This window comes from Oncorhynchus mykiss, chromosome 12 (assembly GCF_013265735.2).
Source record: "Oncorhynchus mykiss isolate Arlee chromosome 12, USDA_OmykA_1.1, whole genome shotgun sequence".
Classification (NCBI taxonomy): domain Eukaryota; kingdom Metazoa; phylum Chordata; class Actinopteri; order Salmoniformes; family Salmonidae; genus Oncorhynchus; species Oncorhynchus mykiss.
Genome location: NC_048576.1, coordinates 37,602,953 through 37,617,928, shown reverse-complemented (window position 1 = coordinate 37,617,928; position 14,976 = coordinate 37,602,953). Strand labels below are relative to the sequence as shown.

Sequence of the window (14,976 nt, the reverse complement as noted above, 5' to 3'; positions counted from 1 at the left end):
TACGTTAGAATGCTGGTCTTTCAACACCATAGTACCATGGCAGAGTTAGTGCCTGCAAAAAGACGCCATTACTATTTCCATTATTATTCACATTACGGTGCCTGGGAACAGGGGCGTGTCCATTTACTGTGAATGTTTTCCTACTTCCGGCAGCGTTCCTCAGAACTTGCATGCCAATTGATCTAGCGGCGCCATCTCTAACTAGATGCTAGATAGCTAGCTATCCGGTGCCGAGAACCTAAAATGTAAGGAGGAAAACAACTGTGTTCGATCAGGAAGTAGGTCAAGTGGGCAGGGCATCATAGGTGAATACGCAACTAAAAGATCCTAAATAGAGTGGTGGCAGAACAATGCTCAGGATCCCCCGCCAGTGTAAGGAAACTCCTCCATTGGATCCCAAAGGTTGGTCGTGTCACTCATTCCGTTGGGGAGTTGCAGCAATGAGACAAGATCGTAATCACGAAATTGGGGAGAAAAAGGGGGTAAAAAAATTACAAACCAGGAGCGATTGGAACGTAGAAAATTAACAGGCCTGTCTCATGCCAAAGGACAGACAGACAGACTTCTACTCTGGGATTGGTTAAAGCTGCTCGATTGAGGGAATTACTTCAGTGGAATGAATTGATGGTAGGCCTAATGGTTGAAATGAGAGCTGGTCATTGAGGACTGTAAATCTATAGGCTGGTCTCTTTGGAGTATGATAAGTAAGGTTGATGGGGATGTTACAGCTACAACCTAGCACACACTCTCTCTCCATCATTCTCTCTCAATCTCTACGCTATATGATTGTTAGATCTGGTTGCTACAGTATAATCGTCCTATACCTCCTTCCATCTATTCCTCCTAGGCTTTTATCTTACTCCCTCCCTGGTGTTGAATGGATGTTTTAACCCCTCTCATTTTCTTTTTTCTCCCTCTCTACTACAGTAACTGCCCCTTCTCCCTGGCGGCTGCCCTGGCGCGGGCTACGGCGGACAGTGTTCTGCAGAGTGACCTCTCCATCTTCCACATCCAGAAGACCGTCGAGGATGGAGTAGACCCTTTCCCCCGTGAGTCCCCTGTCAGCCTGAGTCCCCTGTCCCCTGTCAACATGCAAAATCAGGTCATGTACTGACCTAGCTAGGCTACTGAAAGGACAGAGGTATTTCTTATTCAATATATTGGCTTAAAGCCTTAATAATTTCAGGTGTTGTTTTATTCAACACCGTGGACAAATGAGAAAATCACCAACTTTAACACAAACACATTGTATTTGTGGCACAGCTGCTACAATCTCTTAGCGAATAATTAGCATTAAAACAGTTGCGCTTCCTGGCTCACTTGTTTTATACCACAGCTTGATGTCAACCGCTGTCACTTAGAATTCCCTTTACTTTGTTAGTTACAAAACAAAGCACTCCGTGGAGCGAGCGAGAGCAGAGGTCTTTTAGAATAGAAGGGAACAGCAATGAATAACCCTGCGACAGTCCTCTAAGATCTCTGTGTTCTTATCAGAGAGAGAGAGGGAGGAGGAGAGAGTGAGGCAAAAAGAGAACGCAGGGGAAAGATAATTTTGGCTCTGGTGATTTGCGTGACGGGGTTGCTGTCTTGGGACGGAGGGTGGGTTGGTGAATGTCAGGTGGGCGGTAAGAGTGGGTAAGAACAGAGGATAGCAGACAGCCTGGCCATCTAGGCCCAGGGCAGAGGAGACACACGAACACACCCACACACCCACACACACAGAGCTCCCACTGCTCACTGACAGGGCTCTGAGATGGAATGGGAGGTTAAATTTAACTACAGAGCCTGGGGAGTTAGGGAGAGGAGGAGGAGGAGAGGAATGGAGAGGAATAGAGAGAAGGGGAAGAAAGGAGAGTGAGGAGGATTGGAGAGTGGAAAGACCAAGTCCTTAGTTCCACTAGGTGGAGCAGAGAATTCATTCAAAATGACCTCGTCCAGATATTCATTACAGAAGCTATGGAGTCTTTAAAAGATACTGCGAGATTTTGAGATTTTGGTTGTTTTTCTACTTGCGCCGAGTCAAATGAACTCCTAGAGACTATCAACTTCCTCATTCTGTCCCATCTGGCCACTGTGTTGACTTGAGAGGTTGCGCGCAGCCTATCATCTGTGTGCCGACGGCGGACGAATGAAATGCGTACATCAGAGAAAATAGTAAAGTAAAAATGCATTTAAAACAACTATAATCTAAATGTTATCGTTTCAAACGAACTTGTAAAAAATGCATAGAGGACCAAGTGCTAACCACCAAGCTTTGTAATAGTTAGGTCTAATTTCCCTGTTTTTGAGAGGAGAATGCAGAGACATAAAAATGGTATCTCACAGTATTTATAGGATTATAGGTATCTATAGTAAAACATAGGACTCTATAGTAAGCATCAGAGCTTCTTAAGACGAGTTACAACCGCTACTATTCTGTATATTACGAATTAACAATTGGTGAGCCCTTTGCAACAAACAGTAAGCCCACAAGTTTTCTTACGAATGTCAGTCACCCAGTTAATCCCCCCTCACAACAACCAAGGTAACTAGGAAACAGAGTACTTAGAGAGATGTATCTATATTTCAGGTTCATCAAAATAAAAACAAACACTTTAACATTGTCTCCTGAGTCCCTCTCTGTTGCTTGACCCGCTGTGACAGAGAAGAAAAAGGCTAAGGGCTTGATTCAATCCGTAGTCCTGAAGAGCTGCGCTACAGCACGATATAAGTTTAAAGGCAATGTTCCCACATTAACGGACACTCCATTCACGGTAAACGCTGCATATGTCGGCTCATTTGGAAATGACCTTTAAATTTCGATACGGATTGAATCGAGCCCTAAATTAGTTAACTTCCTCGAAATTCCGTCAGTGAGCTCACACCAATGCTGTTTAAAACCCCAAAGCCATTTCTATTCACCTATGAACACATTTTTGAAACATACAGAAATAACAAACATCCAAATTGAAGTTCAAATGATTGATGCGTTCTGTTCTAATGGGAGTACTGTAGGTACACAGACTATGATAACAAACCAAAACATGTTTATGTCACTTATGACAGGAGAGATTATACAGTTGCATTTAAACAATTCAATGTCAATAAATATGCAATATGCAATGCAATATCAATGCAAAATGTCAATATCAATGCAAACATATTTATTGCAACCAAAAATGTATCATCAGAAACGTTGACAGTAATCCAATAAACCCTGTTGTTGACTTACATGAGTGCCTTTGGGTTCAAGTGTGACAGAGCTCTAGTATGGAATACAGGTGTCCCTGACTACCAGGTTAATTGGGACTGATTGCAAACAAATGTGTGTGTGTGTGCATGCGTATGTGTGATTACGTGTGTATGGTTTCATGTGAGTCTACATGTGTGTATTTTAATGTGAACAAACGTGAATATACATCTGGAAGCTGTAAATGATGTGCATTCTTTTCACATGTGCACTTATGCATGGATACATGCGTGTATAATGTATATGTGTGCTAGCTTGAGGTCTAATCACATGCCATTTATGTGCGTGCATGTGCGGTTGCGTGCGTGTGCGTGTGTGTGTTCTCTTTTAGAGATTGAGTCGGTGGCCTTTGCCAGGCTCATCTTCAATAAGTTGTGTGAAACATGCTGCCTGTGGCTGAAAGACTTCCCTTACCGCCGCCGCCCTCAGCCCTACTACGAGACCTCCATCCACGCCATCAAAAACATGCGCCGCAAGATGGAGGACAAACACATCGTCATTCCCGACTTCAACACCCTCTTCAACATACAGGTAAGCATGAACAGAGTAATCCTTAACCACAGGTCTAGGATCAGTTCAACATACAGGTAAGCATGAACAGAGTAATCCTTAACCACAGGTCTAGGATCAGTTCAACATACAGGTAAGCATGAACAGAGTAATCCTTAACCACAGGTCTAGGATCAGTTCAACATACAGGTAAGCATGAACAGAGTAATCCTTAACCACAGGTCTAGGATCAGTTCAACATACAGGTACGGGTGACTCCAGCATGTCGCTAGGTTGATGAAGAGAGCAGCCTTCAACCACAGATCTAGGATCAGATTACCCTCCAGTTCTTACCAAAACCATTAAAGGGATATGGACTCTTTACATTCAATTACAATTGATTGCCATTTCTGGTAAAGCATAAGAGGAAAGGGTGGGAAAAGAGGGCTCGAACACTACTGTAGCCCTGCCCTATGGCTTCTCCCTAGTGGGCTAGGCTTGGGTGATATACCTTATACCGGGTTATTTAGACATAACGACGCTATGATTTTCAATATCATTACAAATAATATATATAGATAGAAGAAATGTGGGCTGCGGGGGGTGCGTGCTACACCACTGCTTATAAGTTCACTTTTTTAAAGAAATAGCGCCCCTGGTGTTTTACATTCGGCGCCCCCCTGGTGTTTTACATTCGGTAATACCATATATCCCAGTGTGGTACAGAAACGGTATGAAATATGGATACTGCTCAACCCTATAGTGGCTTTTAAAGTGCTTACTCTGAAAGGGCTCTCTAGAAACCCCAAGACACATGGCGGATGGCATCCTGATGACCACAAAATCAATACCTTGTTCTTGGCCACACTCAAAATATATCCTCCTATCAAAGACTCCAGGATGTCTGTCATTGTTTGAATGTTTCTTAGCAACATTTGGCCTAACACTTGATGCAAGAACAGTAAAACACAGTATCACCATCAATTCAGGAAGTAAACTGAAATTCCAATTCTAAATTGAGGAGTTTCAGTTTACATCCTGAATTGCCTGAATTGAAATGGAATTGACCCCAACCCTGTAGAGGCACTCTTCAAAATCGCTGTCGACTGGCTAAAAATAACATTTTATTATTCTGTGTATATCAGCTAATGAAGAGACCCCCCCCACTGAGTAGGCTAACCCAGCTGGGAAGCTATCGACTCACTTCACTATGGGGGGAGATCAATAAAACTCCCCTATATGAGTTATTCCCATTACAACCCCAATAAGAACAGTAAATGATAGCACAGTAGGTAGCCGCTGGTGAATGAAATGCTTCTAATAGCATTATTGGCTACAGCACTCTAACGTGCTCCCTCGGGCATGAAGGAAATGATTTCAATGAAGCTGAACAACACACCCTCACACACACACATAAACACACACACACACACACACACACACACACACATAAACACACACACACACACACACACAGAGAGAGGCAAACAGACAGATAGAACTGGAGCTAGAAACATTTCGCTGCACCTGCGATAACTGCAAAATATGTGTACGCGACCAATCAAATGTGATTTGATATGACAGAGACACACCAGCCAGATAATAGCATGTTATCTGAGCCACACTGAGTCAATCAGTCATTGAAGTCCTATCCTTATTAGTTTTCCAGTCATCCCCAACGATTATGGCCCCTCCCCTTACGTCCACTCTGAGCCAACTGGCCAGTGAGACATCCCCGGGACAGACATGGACAACAGCAAGGATCCTGAGATAATTATTCAGTTGGATCACATGTTTATCTCATTCTATTAGCTAGGCATGCTAGTGGCAGGTACGCCTCCCCAGTTAATTAAAACAAATAGATGGAGACGCAAGCAGGTTATATTTCGATTTGCATATTCATGATGAGGCACTACTACACATCAAGAGTATGAAGCAATGCAAAGCAGCATAGTACGTTGCGTGCATAGTTCGTTGCATGTGTCACTCTTGTGATGTTGTGTGCTTGCCATTCATGAAAAACACACAACGTCACGAGAGTGACACGCAACGAACTATGCTGTAGAAGCAAATGTCATTTAGAAAACATTACTATGATGAGTTCAATTTCTTTATGGAAGCTTGTTGTAAAAATGATTGAGACAGATGAATGCTTTGCATTGTTTCATACTCTTGATGAGAGTCTATAGATGAATTAATATCATGTTAGAACAGGTGATGACTCCAATGAAGTGCAGGAATAAGAGTGCTTCCTGAAAGTATTGAAGCTCTAAGACATTGCAGGCTCATCCTCTTGTCATACTGTTTTGACCTTTGACCTGTGTGTGTGTTTTCAGGACCAGGAGGAGCAGGCCTTCTTCGCCGTGTTCGATGGCCATGGGGGCGTGGACGCCGCCATCTACGCCGCCAACCACCTCCACGTCAATATGGTGCACCAGGAGTGCTTCAGCCAAGATCCGGGGGAGGCCCTGTGTCGCGCCTTCAGAGTCACCGATGAACGCTTCATCCGTAAAGCTAAGATGGAGGTAAGGGCTCAAATTGGTATACTATGGACATTTTCATTCAAATCAAATGGGGTGTGGTCAAAAACTGATTGAAATCAAATGGAAAGACCCAGTAGACATGTTACCGGACATTCATATATGTTTATGTCTAAATGTGTGTGTGTGCTTCCACCCGTATGTATATGTGTGTGTGTCTGTCTATGTGTGTCTGTGTGTTACAGAACCTGCGCTGCGGCACCACGGGGGTGGTGACCTTTCTAAGGGGACGGACCCTGTATGTGGCCTGGCTAGGGGACTCTCAGGTCATGTTGGTCAAGAAAGGCCAGGCCGTGGAACTGATGAAACCTCACAAGCCTGACAGAGAGGTCACACGCACGCACACACACACACACAAAACACACTCACTTAATCACTGTTCACTTCACACACACAGTGGTTAACATCACTTGAGCAGAGATGTCTGTCTCATATACAACCACATATCATTGTACATAATACTATCTTTCTTTCTCCCTCTGCAGGATGAGAAGCAGCGTATTGAGGCTCTGGGAGGCTGTGTCATCTGGTTCGGCACGTGGAGGGTTAATGGCAGCCTGTCCGTATCCAGAGCCATAGGTGCAAACAATCACTCTATGCCTTGTATTTATACAATTACCGTATGAAGTACAAGAGGTCGGAGTGTGTCGAGCAGAGAGTGTGTGTGTGTCGAGCAGAGAGTGTGTGTGTGTCGAGCAGAGAGTGTGTGTGTGTCGTGCAGAGAGTGTGTGTGTGTCGTGCAGAGAGTGCGTGTGTGTGCAACTCACCACTCAGCAGGACGCCCATAATCAGTCTAAACTATCTTGGTGATTGAGTGCCACAGCCAAGGATCAGCTGCCACTGTGCTGAGTGGGAGACAAATAGCAACCCAGAGGTGGGGGTTGAGGGTTTCCTGTAACTTTATGCCTACACAAGTGTACGTAACTTTAGGTTAGGTGACCAGTCTGATTTCCCAGCAGGTATTTAAAATCCTAATGGGATTAGATGGAATAATCTCACAGCTCCAATAATACATCATCACAATCACAACAATACTGTTGTTCTCTTGAAAACAAATGGCCTTTACATTGGAATCCACTGTAAAGACTGCCTTAGAATCCAACTGTACTCATTTACATACACAATAGGGTTGGGGTCAATTTGAATTGAAGTCTACTCAGGAAGTGATTCGATTTTATTTCCCCCAAAAAAATGGAAATAACTGACCTCAATTCTAATTGACCCCCAACCTTGATGCACAAGGCAACTTGAGGCTAGCTTCTAGTCTTATTTCCTGATAGTTATTTTAGTGGTGGCTAGTGAGAAAGCCCTACTGTGACCTGCTGTTCCCTAATCCTAAAGCTCCACTAATCTGATATCAAAACAAGCGCTTCCTCGACAGCAAATGGCTGCTACATAACAACTGTTTAATACCTGCTGCATGAAGGAGAGGAGAGAAGACAGATATTGCAACACTGATATTCATACGTATATATAAATACATTAGTCACAAAGTACCGAAAATTACGCTTTTCTTACGTACGCCTTTCCTATGCACTTCTCAGCAGTTTCAAACGTACTTTATGAAGGTGCGTAACGGGCTTTGCAGGTGTGGTTCCCTTGCGCGCGCTGAATAAATGTAATTCAACCGCGGAACTTTTCTCGTGGAGTTTTCATTCAATAGGGTTTTCGGTACATTTATCTGAAGCCATCTCTTTAAATACGGTGTACCTTTTATTTTGTCGACAGACTAGAATACATCAAGAGAACGGGTTAAATAAGTAAGGATCAATAAAATAAATCCATCTAAATATATGCATATTCGTCTCCGTTTTAGCACCAACTGGTGTTTAAAATTACTCAATCAACTGTTACTAATGATCCTCAGCAACAACCACATGGCCGTGACGGCGTTTACAGAGGAAGGTAAATTAAACAATGTAATTAAATGGAATGATAATGTAGGCTATACCAACTGAAGGGAACTAACAGTAAATTACCAGTTGGATGTGTTGTTTTTAGACCTACTGACGGTAGATACTGATAGTGACTAATATTTAACTTGATAGAAATAGGAAACAGAGTGGGTCGGGATAGCCTATAATTAAGCCATTCAAGAGTTCCTATCCCTGCAAATTAAAAGGCTGTACAATTAAAATTCGACATAATGGCACAGTATTTCATAAACTTTACTGTGGGAATGTTGATATGCTTCAGTTTGCTGCCATATGACTGGTTTCACATTTGTCTCCAGGTGAAATAAAACAAGTGTCATTTATATTTACAATTCCCTTCTCCAAACGGATTACTCATTTACCTAGCTCTTATCAATAGCGCGTATCAAGTTGTAAATTACAGTGCATGGAGAATTATGTTATTTCTATCATAAAAAAATTAAGTGGATGCTTTTTCCACTTGGAAACTGCAGATTCACTCAACCTTATTCATGGTTTCCTCTCGCATAAAGGTGGTGGAATTATGAAGGAATTAAGTCAAGGTCAGAATAAGGCGTATCTGTAGACACACCTCTGCCACACGTTCATGAATACGCAAAGAGAAAAAAGTGCATAAAAAGGTTATAACATTCCGTTTAGGCGCTCTTAACTCGGTTTGGAGTACTGAACAACACGTTTAGGCGCTCTTAACTCGGTTTGGAGTACTGAACAACACGTTTAGGCGCTCTTAACTCGGTTTGGAGTACTGAACAACACGTTTAGGCGCTCTTAACTCGGTTTGGAGTACTGGACAACACGTTTAGGCGCTCTTAACTCGGTTTGGAGTACTGAACAACACGTTTAGGTGGCAAGCAGAAGATGTATAATTTATTATTACATTTTAAATGAACATTTATTCTTTGTTTTTCTCAACCATGATTTCAAAACAGATGCATAGCCTTGTGGACTTGACAGATAAAGCAGCACTGAATATCACATGAAGTTGTTGTCAGCTCTTTGAGGGTTTAACAGGTTCCTGTTTTTATAAAAAGTGCTTCAATGAGAAACATTTGACAATATATAGAATACATTATTTGTTTTCTTTGTTTCTTATCTCTCTTTGTCTTGGTGATTGACAGGTGACAATGAGCACAAGCCCTACATCTCTGGCGTTGCTGACCAACACATCGTCCCATTGGATGGCACGGAGGACTACCTGATCCTGGCCTGCGACGGCTTCTACGACACAGTCAGCCCCGAAGAGGCGGTGCGTGTGGTCAGCGACCACCTGACGGAGAACAGCGGCGACAGCACCATGGTGGCCCACAAGCTGGTGGCCTCAGCCCGTGACGCCGGCTCCAGTGACAACATCTCAGTCATTGTGGTCTTCCTCAGAGACCTCCGCGCGCCCCCGCCGGGAGAGGAGGACGAAGAGGGGGAGGAGGGAAAGGATGAGGAAGTGGCGGAGGTGGAGGAGGAAGGTCAAGGGGAGATGGGCTGCCAGGATGGGAGCACCACGGACGTTGGGGGGAAGGGTCATTGTTTCCTGCAGCAGTGCTCGGCTCCAGCCGACCTGGGCTATGAAGACCGCACAGACTCGTTGACAGACAGAACCAGCCTAGGCCTGCTGGGGCCCATGCTGGGAGAGGATGGTCGGATCAGGCTCCCCCCTGCCTGCTCACACCCTACCCCCTCCTTAGCCCTCACCCAGAATCTCATGCCTACCGAGGGCCATGGGGCGGCCTGGTTGCCCTGCCTAGAGGAGGGGCTCCAGGGCTCCAGGCACAAGCCCCAGCCTAAACCCTGTGTCCCCGCCTGCCAGGAGCCCAGCTCAGACGGACAATGGCCCCTGGCGGCCTCCCTGTTTGGCCACGCGGGGAGGCGCACCCGGAGGATGGAGTGCGTGAGCCCCAGGTGTGGGTGGGTGTCCCGGCGTTGGGGCCGTGCCCCCAGGGAGCTCCCTGGCCTGCTGCACTCCACCTGTAGTGTGCCCTACCCCCAGCGCTGCCCCGAGAGGAGGCCCGGGGTGGCCCTTCCCCACCTGCCCCACGGCAGCAGAATCTGATGATGTGACCTAATCTTCACTAGCTCCTCGATCTCCTGCCCCTTCCTCTATCTGACTACAGTCATTATTTCATTCATCCATCCATCATGAGTTCCTCATCCAGGACACTGGCTCCACACCCATACCCTCACAGCCCCATTCAGGAGGCAATCTACCTACCCCTCCCCATACCCTCACAGCCCCATTCAGGAGGCAATCTACCTACCCCTCCCCATACCCTCACAGCCCCATTCAGGAGGCAATCTACCTACCCCTCCCCATACCCTCACAGCCCCATTCAGGAGGCAATCTACCTACCCCTCCCCATACCCACACAGCCCCATTCAGGAGGCAATCGACCTACCCCTCCCCATACCCTCACAGCCCCATTCAGGAGGCAATCTACCTACCCCTCCCCATACCCTCACAGCCCCATTCAGGAGGCAATCTACCTACCCCTCCCCATACCCTCACAGCCCCATTCAGGAGGCAATCTACCTACCCCTCCCCATACCCTCACAGCCCCATTCAGGAGGCAATCTACCTACCCCTCCCCATACCCTCATAGCCCCATTCAGGAGGCAATCTACCTACCCCTCCCCATACCCTCACAGCCCCATTCAGGAGGCAATCTACCTACCCCTCCCCATACCCTCATAGCCCCATTCAGGAGGCAATCTACCTACCCCTCCCCATACCCTCACAGCCCCATTCAGGAGACAATCTACCTACCCCTCCCCATACCCACACAGCCCCATTCAGGAGGCAATAACAATTCCTGCTCCTGGCCCGTATTGCAAACAAACACACACTGTACTGTACTTTCCGATTCATAATGGAAAACACATTATCCGCCCACTCTATCTTCATAGATGGGAGTACTTAATACAGGATTATAAGTAGTGGTCACTTACCTGAATAAATCCAACATATATAGACTGATATGTATTCCAGATGGGAGTACAATAGAGGATAATGGCATGTAGAAGGGATATTATTAAGAAATTATATTCCATTTATAATTTTGGGGATGACGTCATCCAAGAGCAGACAGTCAGTCCTTGCCATGCCTGTCAAATTGAGGTAACGTTTACATAAAACTAAACACGAGATGTGTTCTCATTGACAATAAATCATTCCCAACAGACTAGGTGTGAATAAGTTGCCAGACTTACTTGGCCAAGATAGTTCAGACGACTCAGCAGAACATGTGCCTTCCCTAAACAAGAAAAAGTTTATGGGAATTTTGAGCCTCAGTCAACAAAACCCTTTCTAAGCTTCCCATTACAATATGGACCCATGTGTTTCATATCGCTTACAGGGGCTACTTAACCAACAACTATTCTGCTTTTTAAGTTCACTAACAACATTAGAGCATAAGAATGATGAATGTCAAAGACTTCATCTCTGGTTTGACAAATATAGTAAATTAATCTTAATCTCACCATCTTTTCAAATGTGAATGTTTATTTTATATTGAAACTCCATAGAAGATGCTATATACTGTAGCAATGACTAGGTTCTGTAAAATGTGCCTCCATTCTCCTGGCCCAGGCAACCGTTGTTTAATTTATATCAAAGACAGTTCAGTCTTGCTGTTGGAAAAACTCCCAATCTTTTCACCTTTAAGAAAACAGGAATTGTTTGTGCCATTCCTGACATTTTTAACTCTTACTAACACTTTGTGCCATTTCCATACTTTTTCCCCCCTTCCCTCCCCAATCCCACTGAGTTCCCAGGAGCAGGAGACAAGGACACAGGGTATGAGTGGCCAAATCCCCTCACTGACCCACAGTCACACAGAGAAATACCCCCAGCCAGTCAGTCAGTTCCCAGTCACTGTCATTGCCTACTGCTACCCTGAAACACCTAGCCGTTGGTCGCCTGGTGGCCTCCCCACTGAAGAACATGGTGGTTATTTACAGAAGGCCATTTGGACAGTGTCATCGTGAAAGATCCCCAGAAAGTAGAATGTATTCCAGTTGTCGAATGTACATGGAGCTCTCTCGGGACCTTCATAGATGGGCCAGTAGGACTGAGACAGTAATAGGGTTTTTGGACTGTGGATGTAAGACAACCGTGTCTGGACGCGGTACACCTGGAGGACACACTATTCTGGAGGCGTTTGTTAATCATGAGATACTTTATCAGCTATCCACCGTATTCTCGCTAATCTGAGTATTCTATCCTGGTGTTCCACTCTGAGAGAGCAGGATGTGGATAAGCACACTGACTCTCAGGCAGAAAGATGCCCATGCTTCTGTATCTTTCCCTTTGCGTAAGCAACACCTGCATTTTGACTCTTGGAAGAACAGTGGACCACACAAATTGACATTTTCTGACCAATTATGAAAGACAACCAGAAAGTCGAATATATAAGGGTAGTTATCAAATGCCCCGAGTCCCCCCAACTTCCTCCCCAGTCCCACCACCACCCACATCAACTGCTTTTTCAAAGCTTTCTGCTTCTTTTTGAGAGCAAAAAAAAACGCACATCTTTCCCATCTTAAATGTTCCTCGGACGGGGCACCAATTGCTTATTGGAATTTATCGTAAATTCACATATTATGTACATGTAGGTATGAATGTGTGAAGGCGTACGTGTGGGTGTGTGTATACGTGTTGAGGGTATTCATGTGGTCTGTCTTATAAGTCTACTATTTAAAATCACCACTGTAAAGTCAGCAGGATCGTGGAACAATATTCTGTGTTGAAATCAAGCTTCACAGCCCCCAGCACTCTACTGTACTTTTCATGTGACACCTTTGGAAGTAGAGTTGTGTATTTTAGCAGTGCTTTAGCAGTGCTTGAGTGACAAGGGAACATGGGAATTCAAATGCTGGGCCACATTTCCACTGAAATGTCAAAATGGTCCCCCACCTCGCAGTCCTCTAACTCTGCAGTCGTTCATAAGACGCTGAACCTTCAAGCCATAAACAGAAAAGTGTATGCTAGAATTCCCCAGCTAAACCTGCTTGCTCACATATCCCATAGTTCCTCTCTCTCTCATCCACTTCTGCGGTATGACCCTTCCCTTTACCCCCCCCATGCCTATATGACCCTTCCCTTCTACCCCCTCATGTCTATATGACCCTTCCCTTTTATCCCCCCCATGCCTATATGACCCTTCCCTTTTACCCCCTCATGTCTATATGACCCTTCCCTTTTACCCCCCCCCATGCCTATATGACCCTTCCCTTTTACCCCCCCATGTCTATATGACCCTTCCCTTCTACCCCCTCATGTCTATATGACCCTTCCCTTTTACCCCCTCGTGTCTATATGACCCTTCCCTTTTATCCCCCCATGCCTATATATGACCCTTCCCTTCTACCCCCTCGTGTCTATATGACCCTTCCCTTCTACCCCCTCGTGTCTATATGACCCTTCCCTTTTACCCCCCCATGTCTATATGACCCTTCCCTTTTACCCCCCCCCCCCCATGCCAGTATGACCCTTCCCTTTTAACTCCCCCCATGCCAGTATGACCCTTCCCTTTTACCCCCCCCCATGCCAGTATGACCCTTCCCTTTTACCCCCCCCCCCATGCCAGTATGACCCTTCCCTTTTACCCCCCCCCATGCCAGTATGACCCTTCCCTTTTAACCCCCCCCATGTCAGTATGACCCTTCCCTTTTAACCCCCCCCCATGCCAGTATGACCCTTCCATTTTAACCCCCATGCCAGTATGACCCTTCCCTTAAAACCCCATGCCAGTATGACCCTTCCCTTTTACCCCCCCCATGCCAGTATGACCCTTCCCTTAAAACCCCATGCCAGTACGACCCTTCCCTTTTACCCCCCCATGCCAGTATGACCCTTCCCTTTTACCCCCCCCCCATGCCAGTATGACCCTTCCCTTAAAACCCCATGCCAGTATGACCCTTCCCTTTTACCCCCCCCATGCCAGTATGACCCTTCCCATGCGGATAGAAACAGACCACGCTGTTCAGGTCTGTTCCCCTCTCTCCCCTTCCTTTTCCTATGCCACTCCATTGCTCTCCATGACTCTGCACTGTGTGTCCATGTACACAAAATGCTTTGTTCCTGTAAGCAATAATGAATCTTTACGAGTCGCGCATGGAAAGGCTTTTGTTCAGAGGGTTTGTCTTCACTGAGCAAGGCGGAGGGAGCTAGAGCCAGATCAAACTAACCACAGCCACCCTCCTAAACTCTTACCAGTGCTCACATTCACATTGATGGGCACACACCACTTTACTTCTGCTCGATGGTAGAATGGGACACAACCTATGATGTACCCCTTAGAAAGTTGTCGGTGTATATAAAATACTACCACGTTTGGCGGCCATATTGAATTAGTCTCAAAGAGAAACACTAGAAAGGGTTTCTAAACTTGGCCAGCCCCCTGTGACAGGGTGGTTCAAACTCTGTATGCCAGGCTTCCCTGAAGACAAACCCATGACCAGCTCTTCCCCAACCTGCAGGTTAGGTAAACCAGTAAAAAGTTTCAGTATCTCTATCTTCTGTGTTGTTCTCGTAGTATACAAATGTGTATCTTAACGGTGACTATTATCATGTATAAAGATTAGACCAAGTCTTTTGTCTAAAGGGTTTTATTTGACCTCTTCTGCAACCGGATGGATTTTAATTAGACCTTCTGAATTTTCCCAAACATTTTTGGGGGTGTTACTCTCACCATTGGTGTGTGTGTAGGCACTCAGGTGTGTGTGCTGTGGCTCCAGTTGCTCCACCTAGAGATCCAGGGGACTTAATTAGAGTGTCTTCAGCCTCCACCTGTCA

General features: G+C 45.5%; 1 protein-coding gene across 1 annotated transcript in view; it reads left to right on the top strand.

Moving 5' to 3' along the window:
* Nucleotides 1–14,771, top strand: part of LOC110537546 (protein phosphatase 1E) — a 64,209-nt gene extending 49,438 nt beyond the window's left edge. The window contains exons 2-7 of the mRNA XM_036937505.1: nucleotides 928–1,049; nucleotides 3,561–3,760; nucleotides 6,055–6,243; nucleotides 6,444–6,587; nucleotides 6,744–6,837; nucleotides 9,311–14,771. Of these exons, the coding sequence (XP_036793400.1) occupies nucleotides 928–1,049; nucleotides 3,561–3,760; nucleotides 6,055–6,243; nucleotides 6,444–6,587; nucleotides 6,744–6,837; nucleotides 9,311–10,236 (1,675 nt within the window). The 3' untranslated portion in view covers nucleotides 10,237–14,771. The remainder of the gene's footprint in view (nucleotides 1–927; nucleotides 1,050–3,560; nucleotides 3,761–6,054; nucleotides 6,244–6,443; nucleotides 6,588–6,743; nucleotides 6,838–9,310) is intronic.
* Nucleotides 14,772–14,976: the final 205 nt, after the last annotated feature.